At 41.5% G+C, this 26,917-nt stretch overlaps 1 protein-coding gene across 1 annotated transcript in view; it reads left to right on the forward strand.

Annotated features, from left to right (window-relative positions):
* PNPLA7 (patatin like phospholipase domain containing 7) overlaps positions 1 to 26,917 on the forward strand; it is a gene marked incomplete in the record, with an annotated part of 4,152,928 nt that overhangs the window by 2,928,327 nt on the left and 1,197,684 nt on the right. Inside the window, 1 exon segment of the mRNA XM_044064320.1 lies at positions 3,752 to 3,870. Within this exon segment, the coding sequence (XP_043920255.1) occupies positions 3,752 to 3,870 (119 nt within the window).

A 26,917-nucleotide genomic window follows, 5' to 3' on the forward strand; every position in this document is an offset into this window, starting at 1 on the left:
ACTGTTGCAGATAGGGTTAACATTTTCATGCATTAAGACTCATTTGTGTACCACTTCTGCATGTCTTCCTTTGGGCCCCCCTTAGCTTTCAGACTACCTGCAAAGCTGTTCCTTAAGGGGGTGTTTCATCTCAGGCCAACAAGGAATCCCTCTCTCCCTCCATGGGACCTGAACTATGTTTTAGAGAAGCTCACACTCCCGCCATTCGAGCCAGCTGACAAAGCTTCCCAAAAACACTGCACATTGTAGACTATCCTCTTGTGGCCTTGACCTCAGCTAGAAGAGTGTCTGAGTTGCAAGCCCTCATGGCTATTCCACCCTTCCTCATTTTCCACACAGACAGGGCAACTCTTACAACTAACCCTTCCTTCATGCCCAAGATGGTTAATGACCTTTCATTAAACCAAGCCATCCATCTACCCACCTTCTTCCCCAGTCCACAGGGAGACAGTGAGAGAGTATTTCATTCCCTGGATGTGCACAGACAACTCAGATTCTATCTGCACAAAACCAGGTCCATCAGACAGGCTGACCAACTGTTTAACTCCTTCCACCCCAGGGCCCTAGGAAAAGCAGTATCTAAACAAACAGTTTCAACTTGGATTTCCAAAGCTATTACCTTTTGCTACAAACACCACAGGAAATCCCTGCAAGGTACAGTCAAAGCACACTCCACCAGGGCAATGGCCTCTTCTGGGGCTTTCTTCAGGGGTTTGGACACTTCCACTGTACTTGAAGGAGCTACTTGGTCTTCTCTGCATACCTTCACCAAACTTTACAAGTTGGACCACATTTCTAGGGCCAGAGCTGGATTTGCCAGGGCTGTCCTCCATGGATTCATGGAAAATTCTACTAGACCATGTCCCCCTTCCTCACAGTGAGCTTTGGCACTCACCCATATTTACATAATACTGCAACATGTGAATAGAAGGACATAGAAAAGTTGTGTAAAATTTTACCATAACCATAGATGTCCTTCTTTTCCATGTTGCAGTATTCCTTCCCACCCACCTACCCCTCCTGTTATATGTCAGTTCCCTTTTTGGATGGTACAGGACTGGCATTACCCTTATAAAGGCTGGTTCCGACTGGGGCGCACAGTTCTAAGGTCTGTTGCATGCAGACATCACTTTTATGGCTTATGCTCTACTAGCCACGTCAGATATCCAATGCACCATGCAGTGACTGAAATCTTTTGTATACTGGCCAGATGTTTGGGTAGCAAGAGGAGAAAACCCATATGTACAGAATACTGCAACATGGAAGAGAAGAACATCTATGGTTATGGTGAGATTTTACACAACTTTTCTTTCCCAGAATTGGCTAATCTACCCTTATGTCATGTTTGTGCAGTCTCAAAATTAGTGTATATAATTAGCTGGGGGTGTGGGGAGCACAGTAAGGGTGCCTTGTCTCCTGCAGTAAACAACATTTTTAGTTGTTATTTTTTTAGTGTAAAGTTTTGCATGTGCCAAGGCTGTTTCTTGACATTTGTGTACTGGTGTGTCAACGTTTACTGTAGTCGATCTTTCCCACTGCTTCTATAGATATACGTTAACCCCAACACTAACCCTGATTCTGCCCTTAACAGTACTCCTTAACTTAAAAAAATGCTTTCAGTGCCACTATCAAAAAACAAGACAGACTCAGATGTACATACACCAACAGATTCATGAGTATATGCGCACACCATTAAAAGTATTTCTTTACCTAACCCATACCCTAAACCTAAAACATACACAATTGCACATAAACTAAATCTATCTCCTCCTCTATATCATATTCTAACCATAATCCGTTTGATAAAGTGGATGTTTGAACAAACAACCCTGTACTTCCACTTGTCGACCAACGAATGCACAACCAAACACAGTGGACTCATAAATATTTCTATCTATATACATATATGTGTGTGTTTGTATATGCATGCACACTATTATACACACAGTTCTACATTGCATGAATATATAAAATGCTGTGGTGGCTTAAAGTGTATCCAAGCTAGACCTTCAGGAAATTTACTCAGAATGCATAATCCACATTTCATTACTTTAATTTTGCTGCATAAACTATCTGCTTTTTTAGGTTTACTATCAAAATCTGGAGTGTCAGTTGTGTGTTTGTTTACAATGTCAAACCTAATAGACAAAATGTGCTCACCATGTAATGCAAAATCTCAGAACCGATAACCGCGATGTCCCCATTCAAAACTCTGAAAGTTCGGAATCGAAAGTATCCGTTAACAGTTATGTTTTGCAGGTGGCAATGTTATGTATACCAGCTCCGAGATCGCACTACAGTGATGAAAAAGATAAATTCCCCAGTCTCCACTGTACTGGGATCTCCATTCACAATTGCGAAGTCGTAATAACAAATGCAGCTTTACTTTCGTTATTATGGTTCGTACTACTGCAGCTCGGCATTGTGAAACTTGAGAACCGTGGTTTCGACCACACGGCATTTGCACAACTGCCATTCCAAATTTTGATAGTAAACCTTTTTTAATCTTTGACTTTCACAGAACACACAAGGGCTGCATGCCTGAAATTAAATCATACCAGTCCTGACGTAAACTTGCCACATTGGTATTCAATTTTGATAACTCTTTAGAATGTTTTCAGATCAGTTCTGAAGCTCAGGAGTAGTGTGAGGTAAAGGGGCAGCCACCCCAGACACCAAGTGTTAGAGGTGCAGTTGCTAGATCCCTATCTGTCTTCACTGCATTACCTGCCAGTGTTGCATTTACAGTCAGAACTGAAATGCTGTATCGCTCCATGTATGACATGAGATATAGTGAGTAGTTTGCTACAGCTTAAAAGGAGAGAAGAGGTTTTTTTTGCAACACATCTGGAACATCACAAAGCATAAGAATAGATAGCTACACTTCTGCCTCTTCTCTGATATACAAGTGGTTCACTAAAGTTCAGGGATTTAGCGTTCTGCAATGCGTACTTGTGGACTGCATTGCCTTTTTCCTTCAGAACTAAAAATGTGAATTTCGTAAAATGAATCTTATTTCTGTTTAGACATTAGAAGACCTAGTTCCAGTTCCCTGAATAAAATTATCATAATAAGAACATCTGAGAACACATGGCCCTACTGTCTTGACTGATTGGTAAAACGGTGAGGATCTTTCCTGTGTTTTATATATGCCTGTCAGTAGGCTTTGCTATTCTCTAACATGTTATTTTTAGTAATATTTACCTGTAGCCCTTAGCAAACTTTTCCACCTGTACGACAAGATGAATTGGTTACTAAGGTAAACTTTTATGGGGGGGCTTATAATTGTAAAAGTCATACCAGTGGTTGTTTTGCTTACCGAGAGATCATCAAAATTAAGGAAAAAATAACACTGTGAAACTTAACATCTGTGCAACATTGCATGCCTTTTATTTTTATTACTGAAAGGCTACTGTTACGAAAAGTAGTTGTTCTTGCTTTCTGCAGCTAGGTCAGGGATTCCGATTACAGTTCGATTCTTTTCCTGCATGGGATGGGGAATTTGCATTTTAATCCAGAGGGTTAAGGCTTTCCACTGAGCCTCATTGTGTATCATGTATTACTGAGTTTGATTCATTCACTTTGTGGTTGCAGACTGTGCAACTCTGAGGTAATTGGTTAACCAGGTAATGCTACAGGATTACCCATGAAAAGGCGTATTTGTGGCTAATGGGTGTATCTGGTTAAATTATTTTAAAAATGTTTGTGTTGATGACAGCTAATGCTGAGATGTTCTCTTGTGTCTATTCAGAGAGAAATGTATGATCGAGTATTCCAAAAGACTCCAGATCGACACTCTGATTTCTCCCGCTTGGCCCGTGTCCTGACTGGAAATGCCATTGCACTAGTATTAGGAGGGGGAGGAGCACGGTAGGTGACTTAGATGTTGTTCTGTACAGTATGTTAGCTGTGTTGAGCTATGCGCGCGCGCGCGTGTGTGTGTGTAATGAAAATTTGAAATGTGACACATTTAGCTTGGTACAATATTTATTTTCATTTTTTTGTTTATTTTTATTGCTGTGTATTGGTTCAATATTATTATATTCTGTGCATGTATTCTTACACAATTTATTCATATACATAATTGTAGGATATGGTGCATAGATGAAAAGAGGACAGATTGTTTTTCTCCACTCAAATTGTTCCATAATTTACACTTTATTCTTGGCACAGGTTGACTGTAAGTTATTCCTAAACTAAATGTTTAAGTTTGTCTCACTTATTCAAGATTTAAGAATAAAAATGGAATGTGCCAAGGTATTTGCTTAAAGAGAAAGTCAAGATGGTGTATAGATTCTCAGCAGCAAGCATGAACCTACAATTCAGCTTTCATTGAAAATACATTTCAGTTGAACTATACTTTCACTCATGAAAAATTAATCTGGCACAAGTAACGGATGTTATACTTCACCGGGTTGTCTGGTACTTTCTTTCCTTTAAGTTGTAGCAGAATATTAGATTTATTATGTAGTAAAAGAGTATGTTATTTTTGTGTTCAAAGATATATATAATATTTGTGCATATGTATGTGTGTGTATATATTATATATATATATATATATATATATATATATATATATATATATATATATATATATATATATATATAAACACAAGAAGATTAAGCAGCTGACACATAACTCTGTTATAAAAACAGTTTTATTTTATAAAAGCTGGAAGCAAAAGGCTGACTTTACCAAGATAAACTGGCTTTCTGGTTTACCAGAAGAAAAGTTTGCACTGTAAATTTAACAAGTTTGTTGCTGAATAAAAGTGAAGTTCCTCAAAGTTTCTGGTTCTAGTCCAGTACCAGCTAATACAGCACTAGCTCCAGGATTCAGAGAATGGGCTCACAGTTGCATAAACTACTTAGTACTTGAAGGTCAGTTTAAGTGATCCATCAAAAATAAAATTCAGAGACAGCTTTTGCCACATTGAGGAAAACCTCATTATCATCTTAAGTGCTTGTTTCTGAACTACATTTTTCTACCACGCACGTGGAAAACTCCTTTGCAGAAGTGGTGTGCTCTGGTGCCCCCACACACATGCACACATTCTCTTGTGGTTTCTCCCAGGCATTCACACTCACAGGTACACAGGCATTCTCTCAAAAGGAAAAAGAACCAATGATATTGCATTTTGTTATGCCGCTTTGTCTGTATCACAAAACTTAGTTATGCTGATTGGGCAACAAAAGCAAAGCAACTGTACTGCAGTTAATGTACAGCGGGCCAGTGCCGTAAGGTAAAACAAATGCACGTTTTATAAGTAAAACAGAATTAAAGTAGGAATAAAAATGTACCAGATGTAATGTGAACTCTGTTTAACCTGGCCAAAAAGCCATGCGATCACATCTGACATTAAGTCGAAGAAACTTGTACTGACAGAACCAAAGCAAAAAAAAGTAACATTTAAATTCAAATCTTGGAGACAAAACAAGTCCTAACATCAGCGCTATAAATAATGAACTACACTACAGCATGTTTTACAAAGCATTTGTATACTTGAGTTATAATTATTTGGGCACACATCCTCAGGTATAAGATCCTGGTTATGATAGCTGCGTTTGTCGTCGTTAAAGTATGCTTGTACATAGCTTGCAAAATTGGAATGATTAGGGTGAACGTCAGAGTTTTTTAGGCTCCACAGGCTGTGTTAACAAAATACAACTGCAGCCATAAAACTCCAGTAGTGATATGCAAACTCCAGAACAAAGATGTGGTCTGCCAAATCTTAGTTTGTTTCTGTAAAAATATTTTTGTGCTTTACTTACTCATTCTGGTATTTACTATATTAAATAAAGGGAAGGAAATGCTCCACAACTTAGCTATGGAGGTTACAGATCTTCTTTTTCTTTTGGCTGTTCCTGTTAGGGGTCGCCACAGTGGATCATCTGTTTCCATTTCTTCCTGTCCTCTGCATCTTGCTCTGCCACACCAGCCACCTGCATGTCCTCTCTCACCACATCCATAAACCTTATCTTAGGCCTTCCTCTTTTTCTGTTACCTGGCAGCTTTATCCTTAGCTTCTTTTTCCCAGTATACTCTGCATCCCTCCTAAGCACATGTCCAAACCAATGTAATCTTGCCTGTCTGGCTTTGTCTCCAAACCTTCCAACCTGGGCTTGACCCTCTAATATACTTATTCCTAATCCTGTCCACCCTTGTCACACCCAGTGCAAATATTAACATCTTTAAATCTGCCAAGTCCAGCTCTGACTCCTGCCTTTTTGTCATTGCCACTGTCTCCAACCCATAGACCTTTTTTTTCACTCTTACTGGTACTCATCTGTCACAAATCACTCCTGACACTTCTCCGCCCACTCCATCCTGCCTGTACTCTCTTCTTCACCTCTCTTCTACACTTATCATTACTCTGAACTGTTGATCCCAAGTATTTAAACTCATCCACCTTCACCACCTCTACTCCCTGCATCCTCACCATTCCTCTATCCTCCCTCTCATTCACACACATATATTCTGTCTTAGTCCTGCTGACCTTCATTCCTCTTCTCTCTAGAGCATATCTCCACCTCTCCAGGGTCTCCTCCACCTGTTCCCTACTCTCAGTACAGATCACAATGTCATCTGCAAGCATCATAGTCCATGGGGACTCCTGTCTGATCCTGTCTGTCAACCTGTCCATCAGCATTGCAAATAAGAAAGGGCTCAGAGATGATCCTTGATGTAATCCCACCTCCACCTTAAACGCATCCGTCACTCTCACCACAGACCTTACCGCTGTCACACTACCCTCGTACATATCCTGTACCACTCTTACATACTTCTCTGACACTCACGACTTCCTCATACAATACCACAACTCCTCTCTAGGCACCCTGTCATATGCTTTCTCTAAGTCCACAAAGACACAATGCAACTCCTTCTGACCTTCTCTGTACTTCTCCATCAACACTCTCAGAGCAAACATCACATCTGTAGTGCTCCTTCCTGACATGAAACCATACTGCTGATCACTAATCATCACCTCCCTTCTTAACCTAGCTTCCACTACTCTTTCCCATAACTTCATGCTGTGACTGATCAATTTAATCCCTCTGTAGTTACTACAGCTCTGCACATCACCCTTATTCTTAAAAATCGGTACCAAAACACTTTTTCTCCATTCCTCAGGCATCCTCTCACTTTCAAGATTTCATTAAACAATCTAGTTAAAAACTCCACTGCCATTTCACCTAAACACCTCCATGCTTCTACAGGTATGTCATCTGGACCAACAGCCTTTCCATTCTTTATCTTCTTCATAGCTATCCTTACTTCCTCCTTGCTAATCCACTGTACTTCATGATTAACTATCCGCACATCATCCAACCTTCTCTCCCTCTCATTCTCTTCATTCATCAGCCGCTCAAAGTACTCTTTCCATCTGCTCAACACACTCTCCTCGCTTGTGCGTACGTTTCCCTCATTATCAGTTATCACCCTTACCTGCTGCACATCTTTCCTAGCTCGGTTCCTCTGTCTAGCCAATCGGTACAGGTCCTTTTCTCCCTCCTTAGTGTCCAACCTTTCATGCAACTCTTCATACGCCTTATCCTTAACCTTCGCCACCTCTCTCTTTGCCATGCACCTCATCTCCTTATACTCCTGTCTACTTTCTTCATCTCTCTGACAATCCCACTTCTTCTTCACCAACCTGTTTCTCTGTATCCTCTCCTGTACTTCCTCATTCCATCACCAGGTCTCCTTGTCCTCATTCCTCTTTCCAGATGTCACACCAAGCACCTTTCTAGCCATCTCCCTTACTAGCTCTGCTGTAGTTACCCAGCTATTTGGTAACTCTTCACTGCCATCCAGTCCCTGTCTTAACTCTTCCCTGAACTCCACCTCACAATTACCCTTTTTCAATTTCCACCATTTGATCCTTGGTGCTACCCTCACACTCCTCCTCCTCTTCTTGATCACCAATGTCATCCTACAAACCACCATCCTATGCTGCCTAAGTACACTTTCCCCTGCCACCACTTTACAGTCTCCAGTCTCCTTCAGACTGGCCCTTCTACATAAGATATAGTCCACCTGTGTGCATCTTCCTCCACTCTTGTATGTCACCCTATGCTCCTCCCTCTTGTTAAAATATGTATTTACCACAGCCATGTCCATCCTTTTCACAAAATCCACTACCATCTGACCTTCTGCATTCCTTTGTTTAACACCATACCTACCCATCACTTCCTCATCCCCTCTGTTCCCTTCACCAACATGCCCATTGAAATCTGCTCCAATCACCACTCTCTCACCCTTGGATACAGTCATCACCACTTCATCCAACTCACTCCAAAATATTTCTTTCTCGTCCATCGCACACCCAACTTGTGGAGCTTATGCATTAACAACATTCATCATTACACCATCAATTTCCAGCTTCATAAACATCACTCTATCCAACACTCTTTTCACCTCCAAAACACTCTTTGCATACTGTTCTTTCAGGATAACCCCTACGCCATTTCTCCCCCCATCCACACCAAGATAAAACAATTTGAATCCGCCTCCTATACATGTAGCCTCTTCCCCCCTTCCATCTAGTCTCTTTCACACACAATATACCAACCTTCCTTCTGTCCATCATATCAGCTAGCTCTCTCCCTATACCAGTCATACTTCCAACATTCAAAGTTCTGACCCTCACTATCACAGTCCTAGCCTTTACCTGCCTTCGGGCATGCATTCCCCCTCTTCTCCTCCTTTTGCCAACAGTAGCCCAATTTCTGCCAGCACCCTGTTGGCCAACAGTACTGGTGGCGGTCGTTGTTAACCCTGGCCTCGACCAATCCGGTATGTATATCTGTACTGTTGTTCGCATGTATGATTTGGCAAAATTTTACGCTGGATGCCCTTCCTGATGCAACCCTCCCCATTTATTCGGGCTTGGGACTGGCACAAAGAAATGCACTGGCTTGTGCATCCCCAGTGACTGGGTTGCTATGGAAGTTACAGATAAAATGTTTAAATGTTTTCTTAAAAGGAAATAACATTCAGCAGTTTGATAGTATTACTCTTGTGCAGGCCACAGTGATATAGCAGGTTGTCATTCGTTAGTTGTAACAATATCTGGAGTGTAGTGTGCTTGTGGAATATTGCCTGAGAGTATTAAACTCTGGTAGATATAATTTGTTTTGTTGGGGCATGTTAGTCGGTTGTGTCATTCAAGCAGGGGTACCACATGACCTCTCGCGAGAACCACTTGTATCAGGTGGGGGCATTTGGAGGCGAGAACCACTTGTATTAGGTGTGGGGCATTTGGAGACTGTGTATAAAGTGCGCATTGGAGGTTTCAGATTGATATAATAGTATTAGGATTGTAGGTTGCTCTGAATGTGTCATTCCTTGGACTTTCATTTATTCGTTGCAGTCCCTATGGCCCCAGAAATTCAAGAGGAACAGCTTGGGGGTGCAGTTAGTTTTCCAAGCTAAAGGGCTGTTTTATGAGCTTTTTAGAAGAGTGTAATTTCAGGGTGTAACTAGAACTATGTATTTCTTTGTCTTCAATTGTTTTTCATCTACCACGCTGAGGAGATGCATTTGCAGCCATCTTCGCTATTTTACTTGGGGTAAAGAAGTATTTGTGATGTACTACCACCCAAAAATGTGTAGACCTAAGGGAATATGAAACCAAGGATGGAGTCAGAAATAATTTCTTCCTTTTGTCGCATTGGTGTAGAACAGAGCTTAGCATGAGATCTGTAATTGGTTCCATCGAGTTTGGGCTAGAGTCTCCTATGACCTTATAGATTATGGCCAATATACCCTTGTATGAGTTAGAACTAATTCAACACTGCATTACGGGTTACCTGATAACAGGGGGGCAGTCATCTCCTAGGAATGTCAGCAGTGATGAGCATAGCAGAGACCTTCTTGTCTGAGAAATCCATAAAAGCATCTGGAAGCTGTCACAAAGCACTGTATATTAACTACACCCTCAGTAGTTCATTTCCTAGAAGTCGTTATGATTCCCCATTTAATTTATCCAAGTCTTTTAGTTTTCTAATACCACAATGAGAATGAATCCCAATCCTAACTCAAAGTATGATTAAAGTTTTTGAAACTGGTATTGTTTCAATTTTTGATGTTAGCCAGAAGTGCTCTTCACAGCACCCGCAATGTATCCAGAAATGGCTCCTTTTGCAATTCATATGGAGTTACATGTATTGGTAGCATATGTAGATATTACTGTAAATTATTTTTTACGAGACCCCTTGCTCCTACTGCTGTTGGAACTGTCTGGGTATCCTTCTTCCATATGTCCCTTGTTTCTTCCAACAAATCCTTTTTTTTATGACTTCGTGTGTGTCTGTATGTAAGACACTGTAATCACAGAAGTTTCAATGATCAATGCACATTTGGCTTCTTTTCATTGACTGTTATAACTAGATTTCTTGCATTTATTTTTGAACTGTTGGTAATGGGTGATCCCATGTGATATAAACTTCATCATTCTCTGTAATGCTTTGTGGCTCATGTTTCCAATGCTTCTCAGCTACTTCACTATTGTAATGTTTGTACAATCCCTAGTGCAGCAGTATAGCTACATCATAATGCCTTTCAGTATGCAGTCCCACCACCATTAGTGTACCACACCCAGCAACAAGTTGTGTCACTGTTTCCAGCTCTCCGCAAACAAGAACTCACACCGCTCTTTCTCCGATACCAATCACCACTGCTTCCACGTACTGTGTTCATTGTCTAACCACTGACTCTATTTAATGTTCTACATATTATGAATATTATTTATTTTTGATTAAATTTGATGAATTTACTAACAATATTATTCATGTTAGTACTATTTATTATTAATAAATAAATGAATATATATAAATCTATACAAATGAATCTAAATGTAGAACATTAAATAGAGTCAGTGGTTAGACAATCATATACATTTTTAAATAACTTCATTCATTGTTATACACATTTTCAATTATTTATATATTTTAAATATCAAACATGAAGAAAAAGACGGGTCAGTGACGAGACTTAGTATATTAATATTAATAATAAAAAATAAAAATGACAACACAACGAAGAACATAATATAACATGATAGCATGTAGTCTCATTTTTATTAATTCACTCAGTACAATGTCACTTTAAGGCATTAGTTTTTTTAAATTGTGATTAACTAATTAACCTGTTAATTGGGTCAAGAAGATATATTAGATGAGCGTAACTTAGGGGCGGTTGTACTTCTGATGAAGTTGGGACAGGAGTCCCGACGAAAAATGTATGTTTAAATAATCGCATTTAAAGTTCTAATAAAAAGACTTGGTTTTCAAAATATCAAGCAAAGATAGTTTTGTGTTCACTGAGGCGTGTACACAGTACGTGGAAGCAGTGGTGATTGGTATCGGAGAAAGAGCGGTGTGAGTTCTTGTTTGCGGAGAAGTTGTAATTTTTCCTCAGTTACGTACTGTTTCCAGCTCTGTTTTACAGAACCTGCATTTGTCTGTTTCTTCCACGTGTTCAATGGACTTTGTAAACCAACATGTATGTAGTCCACTATCCTGGGCCACCAGTATTAACATTTCATCTTTTGTTTTAAAGTCACCTCTTTTTAACCATTCCTCCACAAGCCCTGATTGACATGAGGTTTTCAAGGAGTGTTCTGTATTTGCGACTATATTTATGACTTTTTCACATTTCTTGCCTTCTCATCTAATCCTCCTCCTTATATTCTTTCTTTTGTTTTTCGGTACATACAGTTGCTGCCTGATTTTTGTCTACTTCTAGTTTGAGTTCCTTTCCTGCTAGACATCAATATGATTTTGCTAAACTAAGCAGTGGTGTCATCTTAGATTTGCTTTCATCATGTTTTAAAACTTTCACTGTTTGGATCTGGTGAGGTCAGCAGAATGAATATGTATACTTTCCTATGATTGCAAATCTCTACATGTAATCAATTTCGTGGAGAACCATACCTTCTTCAAAATGAGAAATATATAATCTTGGTATACACTGACTTTTATTTAAGCAGTAACCCATGCCTGGTTGGCCAAACAAAGACAACCGTGGGTAAATCCAGCATTACCCACACCCAGAAATGAGTTATTGCTGTTATACAATGACATTATTTAAGGAAAAAAAATACTTACTTTTCTTAAATAATGGCATTGTATAATGCCTCCGTGCTGCCCTTCCGCAGCTGTCTAGTATTCTGCGGCAGTTCTGATGTACTGCGCATGCGTATGCTTACGCAGTACATCAGAGCTGTGGGTGGAAGCAGCGGAGAAAGCAAGATCTCCGTTGCTTTTTACAAAGTGTCTCGCTATGTTAAACTCCTTTAACATAGCGAGATAGCTTTAAAAAAAGCAACGGAGAAAGGAAGATCTCCATTACTTTTTTAAAAGCTGTCTCGCTATGTTAAACTCCTTTAACATAGCGAGACAGTTTCTAAAAAGCAACGAAGATCTTTCGTTTTCCGTTGCTGTAAAAAAAAAAAAAAAAAAAGACATACTAATGGAAAAGGTCCGGGCGACCTTTTTCCATTAGTATAAGTCTGATTTACAATGTGCACGCTGACCAGTCATTAATGGGGGGGGGTCATTGTATAATTATTGTTTGATAAGCATAAAGCATTTTTCTTGTTTTCCTGATACAATACCTTTTGGGGCCAGTCATCCCAAAACTATAAGTTAGAACAGGAAGAGCAAATTGATTTATAGCTTGGACTTTGTTCCTTGATGTCAGGGCTGTTTTCAGTATTAATTTTAGTTCTCTAAAATATTCCTTAATGAGTTTTGTTTGCTTTTGTTTTGTTGTCGATCCTTCATCAGTTCCCAAATATTTACACACTCCCTCCTGCTGAAGTTCCTTTATATCACATTCCTGTCCAGGACTGAGTTTTTTTTGTTTTTTTTGCGCTGCAGCTTTCCTGCTTTAAATGTTGCTTTTGCATATTTATCAAGACCAAATGACATTCTTTTATCATCTGAGAAAGTTTTGTCCACTTGCAGTTGTGCTTTCAGCTCTTCATATGATGAACTATACAGTTACAAATCATCTGCAAAAAGAAAATGAGAAAACTTTACACTTGGCTGTTTCCTTGGAGCCAAATTCTAACCATGATCTAATCTGTTAAGTAGTTCTTACTCCAGGCTAAATCTTCATGTAAAGATGTTAATACTTTTATAGCCAGAAGCTAGGTACTGCATCTGGGGTTTTTCAGTTAGGAGCTTTTCTTTAATTTTGATCTGATGTTGTCATTCTTCATTTTATCCTTAACTTATGGGTTCACTTCCGAGCATCAGAACTGACTTGGCTGTTACTACAGCCCACGAGAACCAAAAACTCCCAAGCTTAAGTCCTACCCAGAATGCGCCTTTCCGGATTACCTCAGTCATTTGCCACTTCCTGCGACAGATGTGATGCCAATAGATCTTGAGCTAAGTGATTTTTTTCTCTTAAATTTTACTAAACTCTTGTGCATAAATAGATTTTTTTCTGTTACCTATACTGTTGTTTCCTACCCATTTTCTGGTAGCTCCTTACCTTTCTGTGCTTCTTTTTAACACCTCAATGTTTTCCTTCGTCTACCATTGCTGGTAGTCTTTTTTCCATACCTTAAGGTATTCTCTTCCTCTCCCATCATTGGTAGGTTTTCCTCTGTACCCCTGGGAATTTTTTACTATCATAGTTAGTAGCCTGTCTTTGCTTTACATTTCTTATTATTCAAAAAAAAGTGTGCTATACTTGTATTGTCTCTATTCTCAAAGTACATAGTCTGTGTGTGTTTGTGTTTCTACATATCATGGCTGATAAGGTCAAAGGCACTTCTGGCTTTTAGAAATGCCTCAAATGTGCATTAAAACTGCCCAGTTCTGATGGGCACTCTGTCTGTATTTACTGCTTGAGCCTGTTGCACTTAAAGGAAGATTGTTCTATTTGCCACAACTTCGGTCACTGGGCCCTGGTAGAAAGAAAAATAAGTTAATTTTGAAGGAGATGATTAAATCTGCCTTTGAAAAGGCCATCTGTGGTTATGAGACAAAAAGTAAAACTGATGTTTCGTCACATTTCTCATCCTGTTATTCTTCTTCTAAAGTTGACAAGTCCAAGAAAAGAAGTTGATTGGTGCCAGCTTCTCCCTCTGCTGTGATGACTAAGAAATTTAAACCGTCAGTTCCCTCTACTAGTGAGGAACCCATATGGACCTTGAAAGATACCTTGGTACCGACCGCTGTGCTGACAGTTTATCCCTCACCGGAGCCAAAGCTGTTGGCACAGACCCAAGGCTAGACCATGGAGCCGATAGCCTCTGTGCTGTCTGATACTCCAGTGCTGACGTCTATGGTGCCAGCAGAAAGTGCTGAATTTTCTGTCCTAGATCGTCTGAGGACCAGATACTCCCCATCCATTGACCCTTTTGCAGGTCAGTTACCTAGCCCTTTTTTTGGAATGACCAGTATCATCTTCCTCCCAGTCTATTCATTCCACCAAAAGCCTGACAGAATCGGATGTGTTGAGGTTGGTATATCAGCTCCTTGCAGCGAGGGGAATTTCTGGTGTGTTCTCTGTTCTGGCCCCTTCCAGTGCTGGAACCCTTCCTCCTTTAACTCCGACTAGTCTTCCTCCTCTGGCCTTGTCCGAGATGTTAGAGATCCCAGCTCCAACCTTACTGGCACTGTCTGTTTTGGTTTCGGTGAGGTCATCTCTGCTACAAATTCCTACCCTGAGTTCTTCGGCCTTTTCAGAACAGGAGACCTCTCAGGGTCATGGCTGCACTGTTGGCTGTGGAAGGGGGGGGGGGCAAGACTCCACTCCAATCTTTTTGGAACTGTCTCTGCACCTAGAACTTCGGCACATGTTATTTCGACCCTGGCTTTGTGGGCTGTTTCTTCGGAATGGGGGAGACCACGGTTCCTAGGCAGTTCTAGGTTCTGGGTTCTCTTTTGTCTTTGTTGGAACCAGTTTTCTAGGCCTTGGAGAAGGCCCTGTCCACAGTGGGCATTCAGTCAGCCCCACAGCTGTCAGAGCAGTTCCCCAATCCTTCCTCTTGTCCAGGGTCTCTACCAACTCCAACACCAGGACAGTGAACACCTAAGCTGCAGGAGTCACCGGTTCAGATTTTGTCTTCTTCTGACACCTCTCCAGATTGTCCCACTGAAGAGGTTTCTCATAAGAGGAAACACCTAGATTCCCCAGAGGAATCCATCACAGAGGACACAGATTATGATGAAGGGGAAGGTCCCCCTTGGTCACTTCCAGAAGACGTCTCCTTTGGAGACATCCTTGAAATCCTTAGGCAGAGGGGTGGCCGGATGTCCCAAGAACCCTCCCTGGAGAAATCCGTGTACCTGCAAGCTTTCGGTGCTCAGCCATCTACCTCTTGGGTACCTCCGCCCGCTGACGAGCTCACTTGATCTCACAATGGGCATGGAAGGTTCCTAACACAGTAGAACCAATCCCCAAGAGACCAGACAAAATTCTAACTGCTCCTGAGGATCATCAGTTTTGAGCAAAGGGATTGGCAGTAGCTGCCATGGTGGTAGCAGCAGCCACAAAAAAGGAATTAGCAGACAAAAGTTCCACTATTTATCTTCCTAACAGAGAGTCTCAGATGATAGATAGGTTTGGCAAGCGAGTTTATGCTTCCTCGACCTTTGCCTTACGGTCTTTGAACTTTATGGCATACTTCACCCAAGTTTCAAGGTAATCTGATTAAAGAGTTATCAGATACCCTGACAGGAGCTGTATCTGATGAAGTCCAAGATAAGATTGCTTCTCAGTTGGCCACCCTAGAGTCCATTTCAAACTCGTCCATGAGGCTCATAGCACATGCAGCTGAAGGGATGACTAGAGCAGTGGGATCGGGTGTAGGCATAAGGAGACACGCCTGGATGCTCTTGTGTGAATTTGTGGAGCCATTCAAGTTTTCATTCATCAATGCCACCTTTGGTGGATTGTCACATTTTGGCCCTAAATTTTGAGAAACTTTTTCCAGGTGTGAAAAAGATGGAAAGAACCTTTCTGCAGTGGGCGTCTGTTTTTTTGCTTCACAATGGTCATATTCTGGGATTCAGAGGAGCAGGAAAATGTGGTTCAAAAAGTCCCAAAGATCTTTCCAGGACACACATGGCTGTGGCTCCCCCAGGGCAGAGGGGGACCTTTAATGGAAGATGAAATTCTCCACTCGGCCTGCAAAATCAGGCTTCCTTGGACGCATTTTCTGGGAAACCCTGTCAGCATTCCTGGCAGGGAGGCCCAATTGCTGTTGTTTGGAAGCAGTTGGAGAGCATTTATCCTTGCACCAACACACTTGACTTCAGTTAACTTTGGATGCTCCAGTGCAGAATATCAAAACCAAGAGATACACTACCCCCCACAACTCCAACAAAATCCCAGATATTCTACCCAGTCAGAGCGAACCAGCAGTATTAGAAATTCAAAAACTGCTAGGAAAATGAGTTATCCAAGAAGTCCCACAAGACCAGATACAGTCCGGAGTTTACTCAAGGTTCTTTTTAGTGACAAAAAAGACAGGGGACTGGAGACCAATTTTGGATCTAACTGTCTTGAACAAGTCCGAGCGACAGATGAAATTCTGAATGGTCAAGGTTCATTCTATTCTCCCGTTTTTAGGGAAAGATGAATGGATGTGTTCAGTAGATCTTCAGTATGTGTATTACCGCATAACATGGACAAGCACTCCAGAAGGTTTTTCCACTTTCATCTGAGAGCCAGCCATTATTAGTTCAGAGCTCTGCCCTTTTGGCCTCACTACAGCCCCAGGAGTGTAAATGCAAGGCAGTAGTTGCAGCTCGCTTGAGACTGCAGGGGTTCCAGATGTTTCCATACTTAGACAACTGGCTCATTACCCACCAGGCATTTTCTTGAACAAGCAAGAGACTATATCCTCCAAACCTCTACCAACCTAGGGATCTCTGTAAATTACAAAGAATTTCAGCTGACTCCTGCCCAAACTTTAGAGTGCATGGGAACTACTAAATACCGATTCCTGCATAGCTTCCCTTCCTTATCTAAGATTGCAGAAAATCAGGATGCAAGTGAAGATAATTGCCAGAAGCAACAGAGTAACAGCATGATTAGTCTTACAAGCCCTAGGGTCGATGGTGACGGCCGTAACATTAGTTCCCTTGGCAAGATTTCACATGAGAATTCTTCAGTGGCTTCTAGCATCCCAATGGTCCATACTGCAACAACCAGTGTCGGATCGGATCTTGATCACCAACCATAGCAGGAAAGCCCAAGCCTGGTGGATTCATTCATATGAAATTTTCTTGGGCTACCTTCTGTCCTCATCTCAACCCCAAACCATATTGCCCACAGACACCTCCCAGATGAGGTGGGGATACATTATCTGGGCAAAACTGTCCAAGGCACTTGGTTCCCCATAGAGGCCAATTTGTATATCAATGTCTTGGAGATAAGGACAGTGCTTCTAATGTTGCAGGCCTTTCAGACTGTTCATTCAGGAGTGATTGCATTTCATAAAGACAATATGTCGGTAGTTTGGTACATCAGCAAGCAGGGGAGGAACCAAGTCTTACCCTCTGTCGAAAAGCTCTCAGAGTCTGGCAATGGATGATCTCTTACAACCACTTTCTGATGGCAACACATATTCCAGGGAGTTCCAATGTGATAGCAGATAAACTGAGCAGATGCATATATGTTCTTCATGTTTCACTGTTGCAGTCATCACACTTGGGTTATCTGCCAGCAGGTAGCCCTCAGTCTGCCCAATACCAGAGATTTAGTATTTCTGCGTCGGTTGCTGTCACTTCAGGACTGATGTCAGGTCGTCAGGGGTATAAAAACAGGCAGCCGTCGCCATTACATCAGTCTTTCTTGCTGAGGAGCCTGAAGCAGAAGCAGTTCGCAGGGGTGCCGGTTGGCTGTTACCTGAGTTATTGTTTCCGAATTGAATCCTCCTGAAGTCTTCTAAAGCTAAGTACCCCATTGGAGATCCTTTTTTCTTGCTCTAACCTATGTCAGAAAAAGTTAACAATTGTCTCGCCTATGGAAAGCAAATACCAGACCGAAATTTCCATTCTTACTGCTTCACCTGTTTAGGCCCAGACCATGATGTACTTCGCTGTCAGTTTTGTGCTTTGTTCAATGCGCACACTATTCGTCATTGGGTCCTTATTGTAGCTAAATATTTTCATTCTCGATCTCCGTATTTCAAAATGGCTTCTGTAAGCCATCTGTCTCCTGATCTGCTGAAAAAATGTAAGGATAAAGACAGAGACAGACCGCACAGGTCCAAAACTGCCGACGACACTTCCGTTAAGCTAGTTGCCAGTTCGCTGGTACTCTGATGCACTTTCGCAGCCCCTGATGCCCACTTCGATGGATTCGCAGGCCACTACCAAGACCCATTTGGAGTCCGGTATGCCACGAGACTCTTCTTTGACTACAGAACCTGTGGATGTCTCTTCCTTGGATGGGTCCAGAGCCACTGTGCAGGCACCGGCTTCCTAGGAAGTTCTTTGCATTACCAATATTCGACACAAACCGACGACTTCTTTTGCGTCTTCAGTTCTTTCTAAAACTACCGGGTTTCTAAGGCCAAGAGTACGAGCTACGTCTAAAAAAATGTCGACCCAGACTCAAGCGCCTGCTTCCTTGCTACAATCTCAAATGCTTAAAATGGCAGAAGACCTGATTATGCTGATTAGGGGAAGCCAGCCTTCCCCTGCTAAGAGAAAGAGAGACCTGTCCTCAGCAGCTTTAACTGATCAAGAGTCTGACGACTCTGAGGTTTCTGAATATGAAGACATGCCTTTATCTGCCTATGAGGATTCAGATGCAGAGGAATCCATTCCTTCTGTTTCCTGTCCAGAGGATTTTACTTTTGGTGAAACCCTGCATAATTTGAGAGAGCAGTTCCACTGAGGATGCCAGGATTATCCTCAGTCCAAAAAGAGATTCAGGGAGTTTTTTAATTTACCACAGCACAGACCCTTAGCTATCCCTCCTGTTCTGGATGTTGTAAATGATGTCTTTATGGAATCCAGTCTAACTCTTGATACTTTAACCCCTGCTCCAAGGAAACTAGACAGGTATTATAGAGTCCCTGACTCTCTCAAATTTATTTTCAAAAATCTTACTGCTGACCCAGAGGTAATCTCCCAATGGCCTAAAGGAATTAAAGCAACTACAGCTAGGAATCCCACCCATTCCTGAGCTTTAGACAGATGGGGTAAAAAAGTATACATCTCTGCAACTCTTGCCATTGGAGCATTGAATTGCCAGTTCCACATGCTGAAGTACCAGCAACATACCATGAAACTTATTAAGCAAAAATTATCTACCTTTCCTGACTGTGCAGAAAATAAAGAATTACAGGGGCTTACGCATTCTGCAAGCCAAGTCAGCAAGCATACTCTGCAATGTGAGTTTGACGCCCTAGAAGCATCTTGCAGGGCAGCAGTCACAGATTCTGTACTTAGAAGGTACGCTTGGCTTAAGGAGCAGTCCTTGTCAAACTATGTCAAATCAAAATTACTGGATGCTCCTTTGAACAAGGGCAATCTGTTTGGCACCAAAGCATTAGAGGTTTTAAAAAAAGATGGAAGAAAAGGCCAAGTCTATGCAGACAGTCAAAGATTTTTTTTGCAAGTGCAGCCTCCAAGATTCACTAGGCATTGCCCCTGGAAACATTGGTCCTTTCCAGCCCCCTCAAGGCCATCTCAAACTAGACCCAAGGGAAACAGACCCCACCCCCAGATTACAGTCTCAGGGTATGCAGAGATCTAAACAATGGAGTAGCTCCACTTCTAAAACAGGGAGTGCTAAGCCACCCCTTTATGGAAAGAATTCACAATGACTTCTCAACTCCACTCCTCACCTCTGCCCAATTGCTCGTGCCCCTAGGAGGAAAACTTGCCAATTATGCAGCAAACTGGATCTCCATCACCAACGCTCGATGGGTCCTCAACATAGTATCCCAGGGGTGCAAATTTTATTTCCACACGCTGCCAACCCCAAAAGGGTTCCCAGACCTTCCTCCAAACCAGTGTGCAGAGGCACAAAACCAAGTTCAATCCCTGCTGTCCATAAGGGTAATTCAGCCTGTTCCTGCAGAACAGATAGGCCAAGGTTTTATTCCAGACTTTTCCTGGTACCCAGAAAAGAGGGCACCTCGTGCCCAGTCTTAGATCTATCCATTCTAAACACCTTCCTGGTGGTACCAAAATTCAAAATGCTCACCCTACAGCAGCTTCTCCCTATGCTGCCCAAAGATGCCTAGTTAGCCCCCCTAGACCTAAAGGAATCCTTACTGCACATCCCTATCAGGGACTCATGCAGGAAATGTCTACGTTTCAGGGCAGGATTTATGCATTATCAGTTCTCTGCACTTCCCTTTGGCTTATCCACTGCTCCCAAAGTCTTCACAAAATGCCTGGCTCCAGCCATTGCCTATTGCAGATAGAGAAAGATTCAAATATACCCTTACTTGGACGATTGTCAGATTCAGGCAGACAGTCAGGAAAAGCTGATGCAGCACCTGACATTTGTAAAGGACCTTTTAACCTCCATGGGGTACACTATCAACGAAAAGAAATCAAAACTAGTCCCCAGTCAAAAGATTTATTAATTTATTTATTTATATTTGTTGACCGAGAGTGTCCGACTGGATGTAGGTCCATTTTCAGCGGAAGCCCAGGAAGAAAAGCTCCACAGTTAAAATAAACAGACAGTAGTTACATTGGATTACATAGCGATTAACAATTTACATAGCAATTACTTACAACATATTTACAGATGAAGAACATAGTACATCAGTAGACAACTAGAATCTTTATCTGTGAAGTACATAAGGCATTAACAAATGTTACAATAAGAAGTTCCTGCTGTATAATAAGTACTAGGCTTATGAGCATCTGAGCTTGCTATAATCAAGGTAGTTAGTGAAGTGGAAAGAAAGGTAGTGGTTGGGTGATATTAGAGTGGGAGTTGCAAGGGCATAGCCAGCATGTTTTTAGGTGCACTTTTAGTAAAGTTTTGAAGTGGGTGCATGATGGTATAGAGGTAATTGTGGGTGGGAGGGAGTTCCATAATTTGGCTATGGTGCAAGAGAATAGTGCTTCACCAGCAGAGTTATTGGCTTTAGTGATCTGCAAGTGATTTTTGTTGCTGGATCTTAGTGGTCTGGTGGTGCGATAGGGTTGGAGTAGATTTTGGAGGGATGGGACATTTAGTGGATGGTTTACTAGTTTGTGGGCGAGTGAGAGTTGATACCATTGAAGGAGGTGAGGGAGTTCAAGCCAGCCCAGTTCAGCAAGTGAGACAGTGGTGACTACGGTAGATGCCCCTGTGGCAAATTTGGCGATTATGTTGTAGCAGGTCTCTAGCTTGTTTAGATCACATTGCCTTAGGTTGGTATATATTGGGGAGGCATAAAGTAGGGTGAAGATGAGGTGAGAATTTGCTATTGAAATCTTTGCTGCTTTGGTGGGAAGTTGCTTATTTCTGTAGAACGCTCCTAGTTTTTTGTGGACTTTTTTTATGGTCATGGATATGTGAATGTCAAATTTTAGTTTATTGTCTATTTCCAGTCCTAGTAATTTGGTGTGTTCAGTTGGGTATATAGTGGTGTTGTCTTTTGCTGTGATGTTAGATGTGAAGTGAGAGTTGTTTTTGTGTATGTTTGGTGGGTTGGAAGATGAGTAGTTTAGTTTTGTTTGGGTTGAGTATTAATTGGGCATCGGATAACCAAGTTTCAACAGAGGAAAAGGCTTCCTGTGTGACTTTTTGTAGTTTGGGTAGGGACTGGGCTGAGCAGATGATGGTTGAGTCATCTGCGTATTGTATGAGTCTGCCATGTTTGGTGGCAGAGGCTAGATTATTGGTGAAAACAGAGAAGAGTAAGGGTCCAAGGATGGATCCTTGGGGAACCCCTATGGAGACAGGTAGTTGGGGAGATATGTCATTCTGCCATACAATGAGTTGTTGGCGGTCAGACAGGTAACTCTGAAACCAGTTGGTGACTGATTGTGAGATGGATAGGTTATTGAGGACAGAGATAAGTTGTTTGTGTGGGACCATGTCAAATGCTTTAGATAGGTCTAGGAAAATAGCAGAGGAGAGATAGCCATTGTTTTTATGCTGAAGGATAATGTTAGTAAAGGAGAGTAAGGCAGTGGTGGTGCTATGGTTTGGTCAGAAATTATGCTGAGTATTGGAAAGGAGGTTGTTAGTAAGGAGGTAGTCTGAGACCTGAGAGTGTATGCATCTCTCTAGTATTTTGGAGAGTGGAGAGAGAATAGCTATGGGGCGGTAATTGGTTAGTTCTGTGGAGTGTCCACCTTTGTGGAGGGGAATTATATGTGATACTTTCCACAGTGTGGGAACGTAACTTTCTGACAGAGATCGGTTAATCAAGATGGATACTGGGTAGGCCAGAGCATCAGCTGCGATTTGAGGTATTCACTTAGGAGGTTGTCTGCTGCTAATTTGGTGGGCTTAAGTTTAGTTAAGAGTTTTTTTATGTTGGAGTTAGGTACAGGAGAAAAAGAGAAGGCAGTGGGGAGATTACTAGTTGAAGGTGTGGGATGGAAGGGAGGGGGGGTTGTGTTGTTTAGCTAGTTATAGTATGGGTTGTGTGAAGTGTGTGTTGAATGAGGTAGCAATATTTTCTGAGGAGTGAGGGATGTTAGGAGGAGGGGTACTGACTTTACCTGGGTGGAGGATGGAGTTTATGGAGGACCAGAATTGTTTGGGGCTGTGTTGGGAGGAGTCTAGGGCAGACTGGTGGTATTGGAATTTGTCCTGTTTATTAGCTTTTTGACTCTATTGCGTAGTTCTAGGAATTTCTGTCTAGTTGAGGGGATTTTGGTTTTGCGCCAGTGCTCCCAGGCTTTATCCCTGTTTTTCATTTCTGACTTAGTGGTTTTCTGTAGCCATGGGGAGGGTTGTGCTTTGATTCTGGAAAGTCTTATGGGAGCATGGTAATTAAGGATGCTCAGGAAGGTAGTATTAAAAAATTCAACTGCGTCATCAAGACTGAGGTACTTTAGAGGATGCCAGTTACATTCTTTGAGGGTTGAGATGAATATGAGTGGATTAAAGTTTTGTTTTTTACGTATTTGATGGTAGATGACAGGTTTAGCTTGGTATAGGTATTTTTTGAGTAGGAATGTTGGGGAGTGATCACTGAGGCTATCTGATAAGCAGCCTGTTATATATGGCTGGGGGCTCTTACTGACTAGTATCCAATCCAGGGTAGTGTGCTTGCTGGAGTTTTTATTTATCGTTGTTGGTGACTGGACTAGTTAGGTGAAGCCATGAAAGTTTACATGATGGGTTGGATGGTTGCCAGAACAGGATTGCCAGTCAATATTGAAATCACCTAAAATGATAGTTTCTTGGGGGAGATGGTGCGTAGACCAGCTGAGGAGGTTTTCTAGTGGAGGGATGTTTTGGCCAGGTGGAAAGTAGCATCCAGTTATGTTGATGGTTTTGTTTTGTTTTATTTTGAGGTTGGTATATATTATTTCTTCATTGCCTATTTCTGGAGCTGATGATTTTAAGATCTGGATGTTTAGATGCTGTTTAAATATTATAGCTACACCGCCTCCTTTCTTGTTTAGCCGGTCTACTCTTAGTATGCCATAACCTGTAGGGAGTATTTGCTCACTGGTAATGTGAGGTTTTAGCCAGGTTTCTGTCAGGTTTCTGTCAGGATGACTGCATCTGGGGAGTACAAGTCTGTGGTGACATGGAGTTCATGGACTTTGTTGGATATACTTCTAATATTTAGGCTTAGTAGAAGGAAGTCACTTGGCTTTCTACTGGCTGTAATATGGGAGAAGTTGTGGTTTCTAGTCTGATTATGAGGATTGGGGTTGGAGATGGTAGGGCCAGGGTTGGGGTGGATGTCTCCACTTAGGGCTAGTTTGATATGCATGAGGTTATTAATTAAAGATTGTATTCCTGGGAGCAAGCTTGGACACAGTATCCCAGATGACATTCCTTACTTCAGAAAAATAAGCCTATCTGACAGCCCACTTCAATCAAATGGCCACCAGAACCCAACTATCCATAAGGAAAATCCTGCAGGCTCTAGGGTTCGTGGCCTCCTGCATTCTGCTAATTCCATAATTCCATATCCCAGACTGCATATGAGAAAACTTTAATGGTACTTGAAAAGTCTTTGGTGCCAGCATTCTCAGGACCTGGAAACTATCATACCATGTCTTAGGACAGAGTTTCTTTGGCGGGCAGCAGCATGTAACCACAACAAGGGACTTCCCTTTACACAACCCCACGCTGCCCAGACCCTAACCACAGATGCATCAGACTATGCCTGGGGGGCACATCTGGACGGCAGGTGCATTCAAGGCCACTGGAGCCCAAAACAGATTCATCTGCACATCGACCAAACAGAGATGCTTGCTGTTCAGCATGCTCTGACAGCTTTCAGATCCCTACTCTCACTAGGGCCCCTTCTAATAAAAACCGACAACACCACAGTGATTTGGTACATCAACAAGCAGGGGAGAACCCACTCTTACCCACTCTGCAGGCTAGCTATGACCCTGTGAAACACGGCCTTGGCCATGTATATTCACCTGCCAGCTCAATTCCAGCCAGGCAAACAAAACTCCCTGGCAGACGACTTAAGGAGAAATCTCCTAGACCCACATGAGTGGCAATTTGACCTCAACACTTTCAGCCTTCTAACCCAGAAATGTGGTACCCCGATGGTGGACCTATTTGCCTCCCCCTACAATCACCAGCTCAGCAAATTCTGCACCAGGGTACCTCACAGCAAGGCCTGGAAAGTGGATGCCCTATCCTTCTAGTGGGTAAACCTCTCAGTCTATGCATTTCCCCCTCTGCCTCTTCTAACAAGAGTAGTACTCAAGATAAGACAGGAATGACCAAGGGCAATCCTGATTGCCACAGACTGGTCATGCCAACACTGGTACCCACTACTGCGCAGTCTGCCACCGGTGCACCATGGCACCTACCCCGGATCCCAACCCTCCTCACTCAGCAGGAGGGACAGATCTTGCATCCGCAACTGCAAACCCCGAACCTTGCAACCTGGCTTATTCCTTGAATTCCTCCGAATCCACAAAGAAGCCAGCAATCACCTAAGTCCAACAAATAAAAGGCAAAATGTGCAGATGAACGTAATTTATTAAAGACTTCTTGAAGTGCGAAAGATTACATACACTTTTCGTCAGGGCTCCTACCCCAACTTCCTCAGAAAAAACACTAACCAACAGTTAAATTACGCTATATATATCAATTACTCCAATTAACCTATTAGATAAAATTTTCAAACTTTTAAAGTAACATAGACTTCATTAATAAATTCGATCTTAAAAATCTAATAACCTAAATGTGTATGTATAATTAATATGTAATTTATGTATAAACAATATATAAACTTAATATTTTCTCAAAATCAAATCTGTATGTGTATATACGTAGTGAACAATACCTATATTACAAATATAAATATGTTCATATATATATGATATGCATATAAGGTATATGAATATGTATAACAACATTGTGAAACTAAGAAAAACAATGTTATCCAAAATTCTCTATGCATTTCTTATGTACTACGTCCTACACTGATAAACAATGCCCAATAAATATATCTAATAGGTTAATTGGAGTAATTGATATATATAGCGTAATTTAACTGTTGGTTAGTGTTTTTTCTGAGGAAGTTGGGGTAGGAGCCCTGACGAAAAGTGTATGTAATCTTTCGCACTTCAAGAAGTCTTTAATAAATTACGTTCGTCTGCACATTTTGTCTTTTATTTGTTGGACTTAGGTGATTGCTGGCTTCTTTGTGGATTCGGAGAAGTTCGTTTATTTTTCTTTAGTTTATTCCTTGAATTCTCCTCCAGTAGCCAGCTTAAGCAACCAGGTGCTGGATGTCATTCGTGAAGCCAGAAGATCCAGTACAAGGAAATCCTATGCTAAGTGGAAAAGGTGCTGTTCCTGGATTCATTGTAAAGGAGTGGATACAGTACAGCCCTCCTTACCTCTCATCCTGGATTACCTAGCAGACCTACTCCACAGAGGCCTGTCATCTTCCATTTAAGATCCATGCCTCTGCCATCTCTGCTCATTACAGCACTGAACCACCTCTCTTCTCTCACCCTTTCAGCAAACAGTTCCTGAGAAGGGCTAACAACTTAAGGCCACCAAGAAGAGCTCCCACCCCTGCTTGGGACCTTAACTTTGTGCTGGAAAAGCTCACGCTACCCCCCCTTTGAGCCTGCATCATCAGCAGAGGTAAAATTGCTCTCTTGGAAAACAGCATTGCTTTTGGCCATCACCTCAGCTAGAAGAGTATCTGAGCTGCAAGCACTTATGGCTGTGGAACCCTTCATTATTTTTCATGCTGACAGCGTCTTCCTGAGGACTAACCCTACCTTTATGCCTAAAATGGTATCCAATGTGGCTCTCAACCAATCTATCCATTTGCCCACCTTTTTCCGTAATTTTCAAAATAAGGGGGAACGGATCCTGCACTCTTTAGAAGTGCACAGACAGCTCAGATTCTGTCTTGATAGGACTAAGCCCTTCAGGAAATCTGATCTTAAAAACATATTTATGAATTCATAATGCACTCATAATAGTATTTTATTATTAATGAATGTTCCCCTAAATGTTTTTAAAAATGTATTTTTTAAAAATGTATTTTTAAAAAGGGTTTTTACATAATATGTGTTATATTGTGATATATATTTATTGGAATATTTATACATATATATTTATTAACCTATTTATTGAAACATGACATTTTAAACAACTATAAATACTTTCATCTCTTCTGTTTATTATAATTCTAAGTGCAATATGTATTTAATGAAAAAGCATGGCTGTGGATATGAATTACTTTGAATTTCTGCTTTAAATGTTGATTAGATATAATTAGAACACTAATTATCTTGTTAGTAA

The sequence above is a fragment of the Protopterus annectens genome, chromosome 2.part2, assembly GCF_019279795.1.
Source record: "Protopterus annectens isolate FY-2018-M chromosome 2.part2, PAN1.0, whole genome shotgun sequence".
Taxonomy (NCBI): domain Eukaryota; kingdom Metazoa; phylum Chordata; order Ceratodontiformes; family Protopteridae; genus Protopterus; species Protopterus annectens.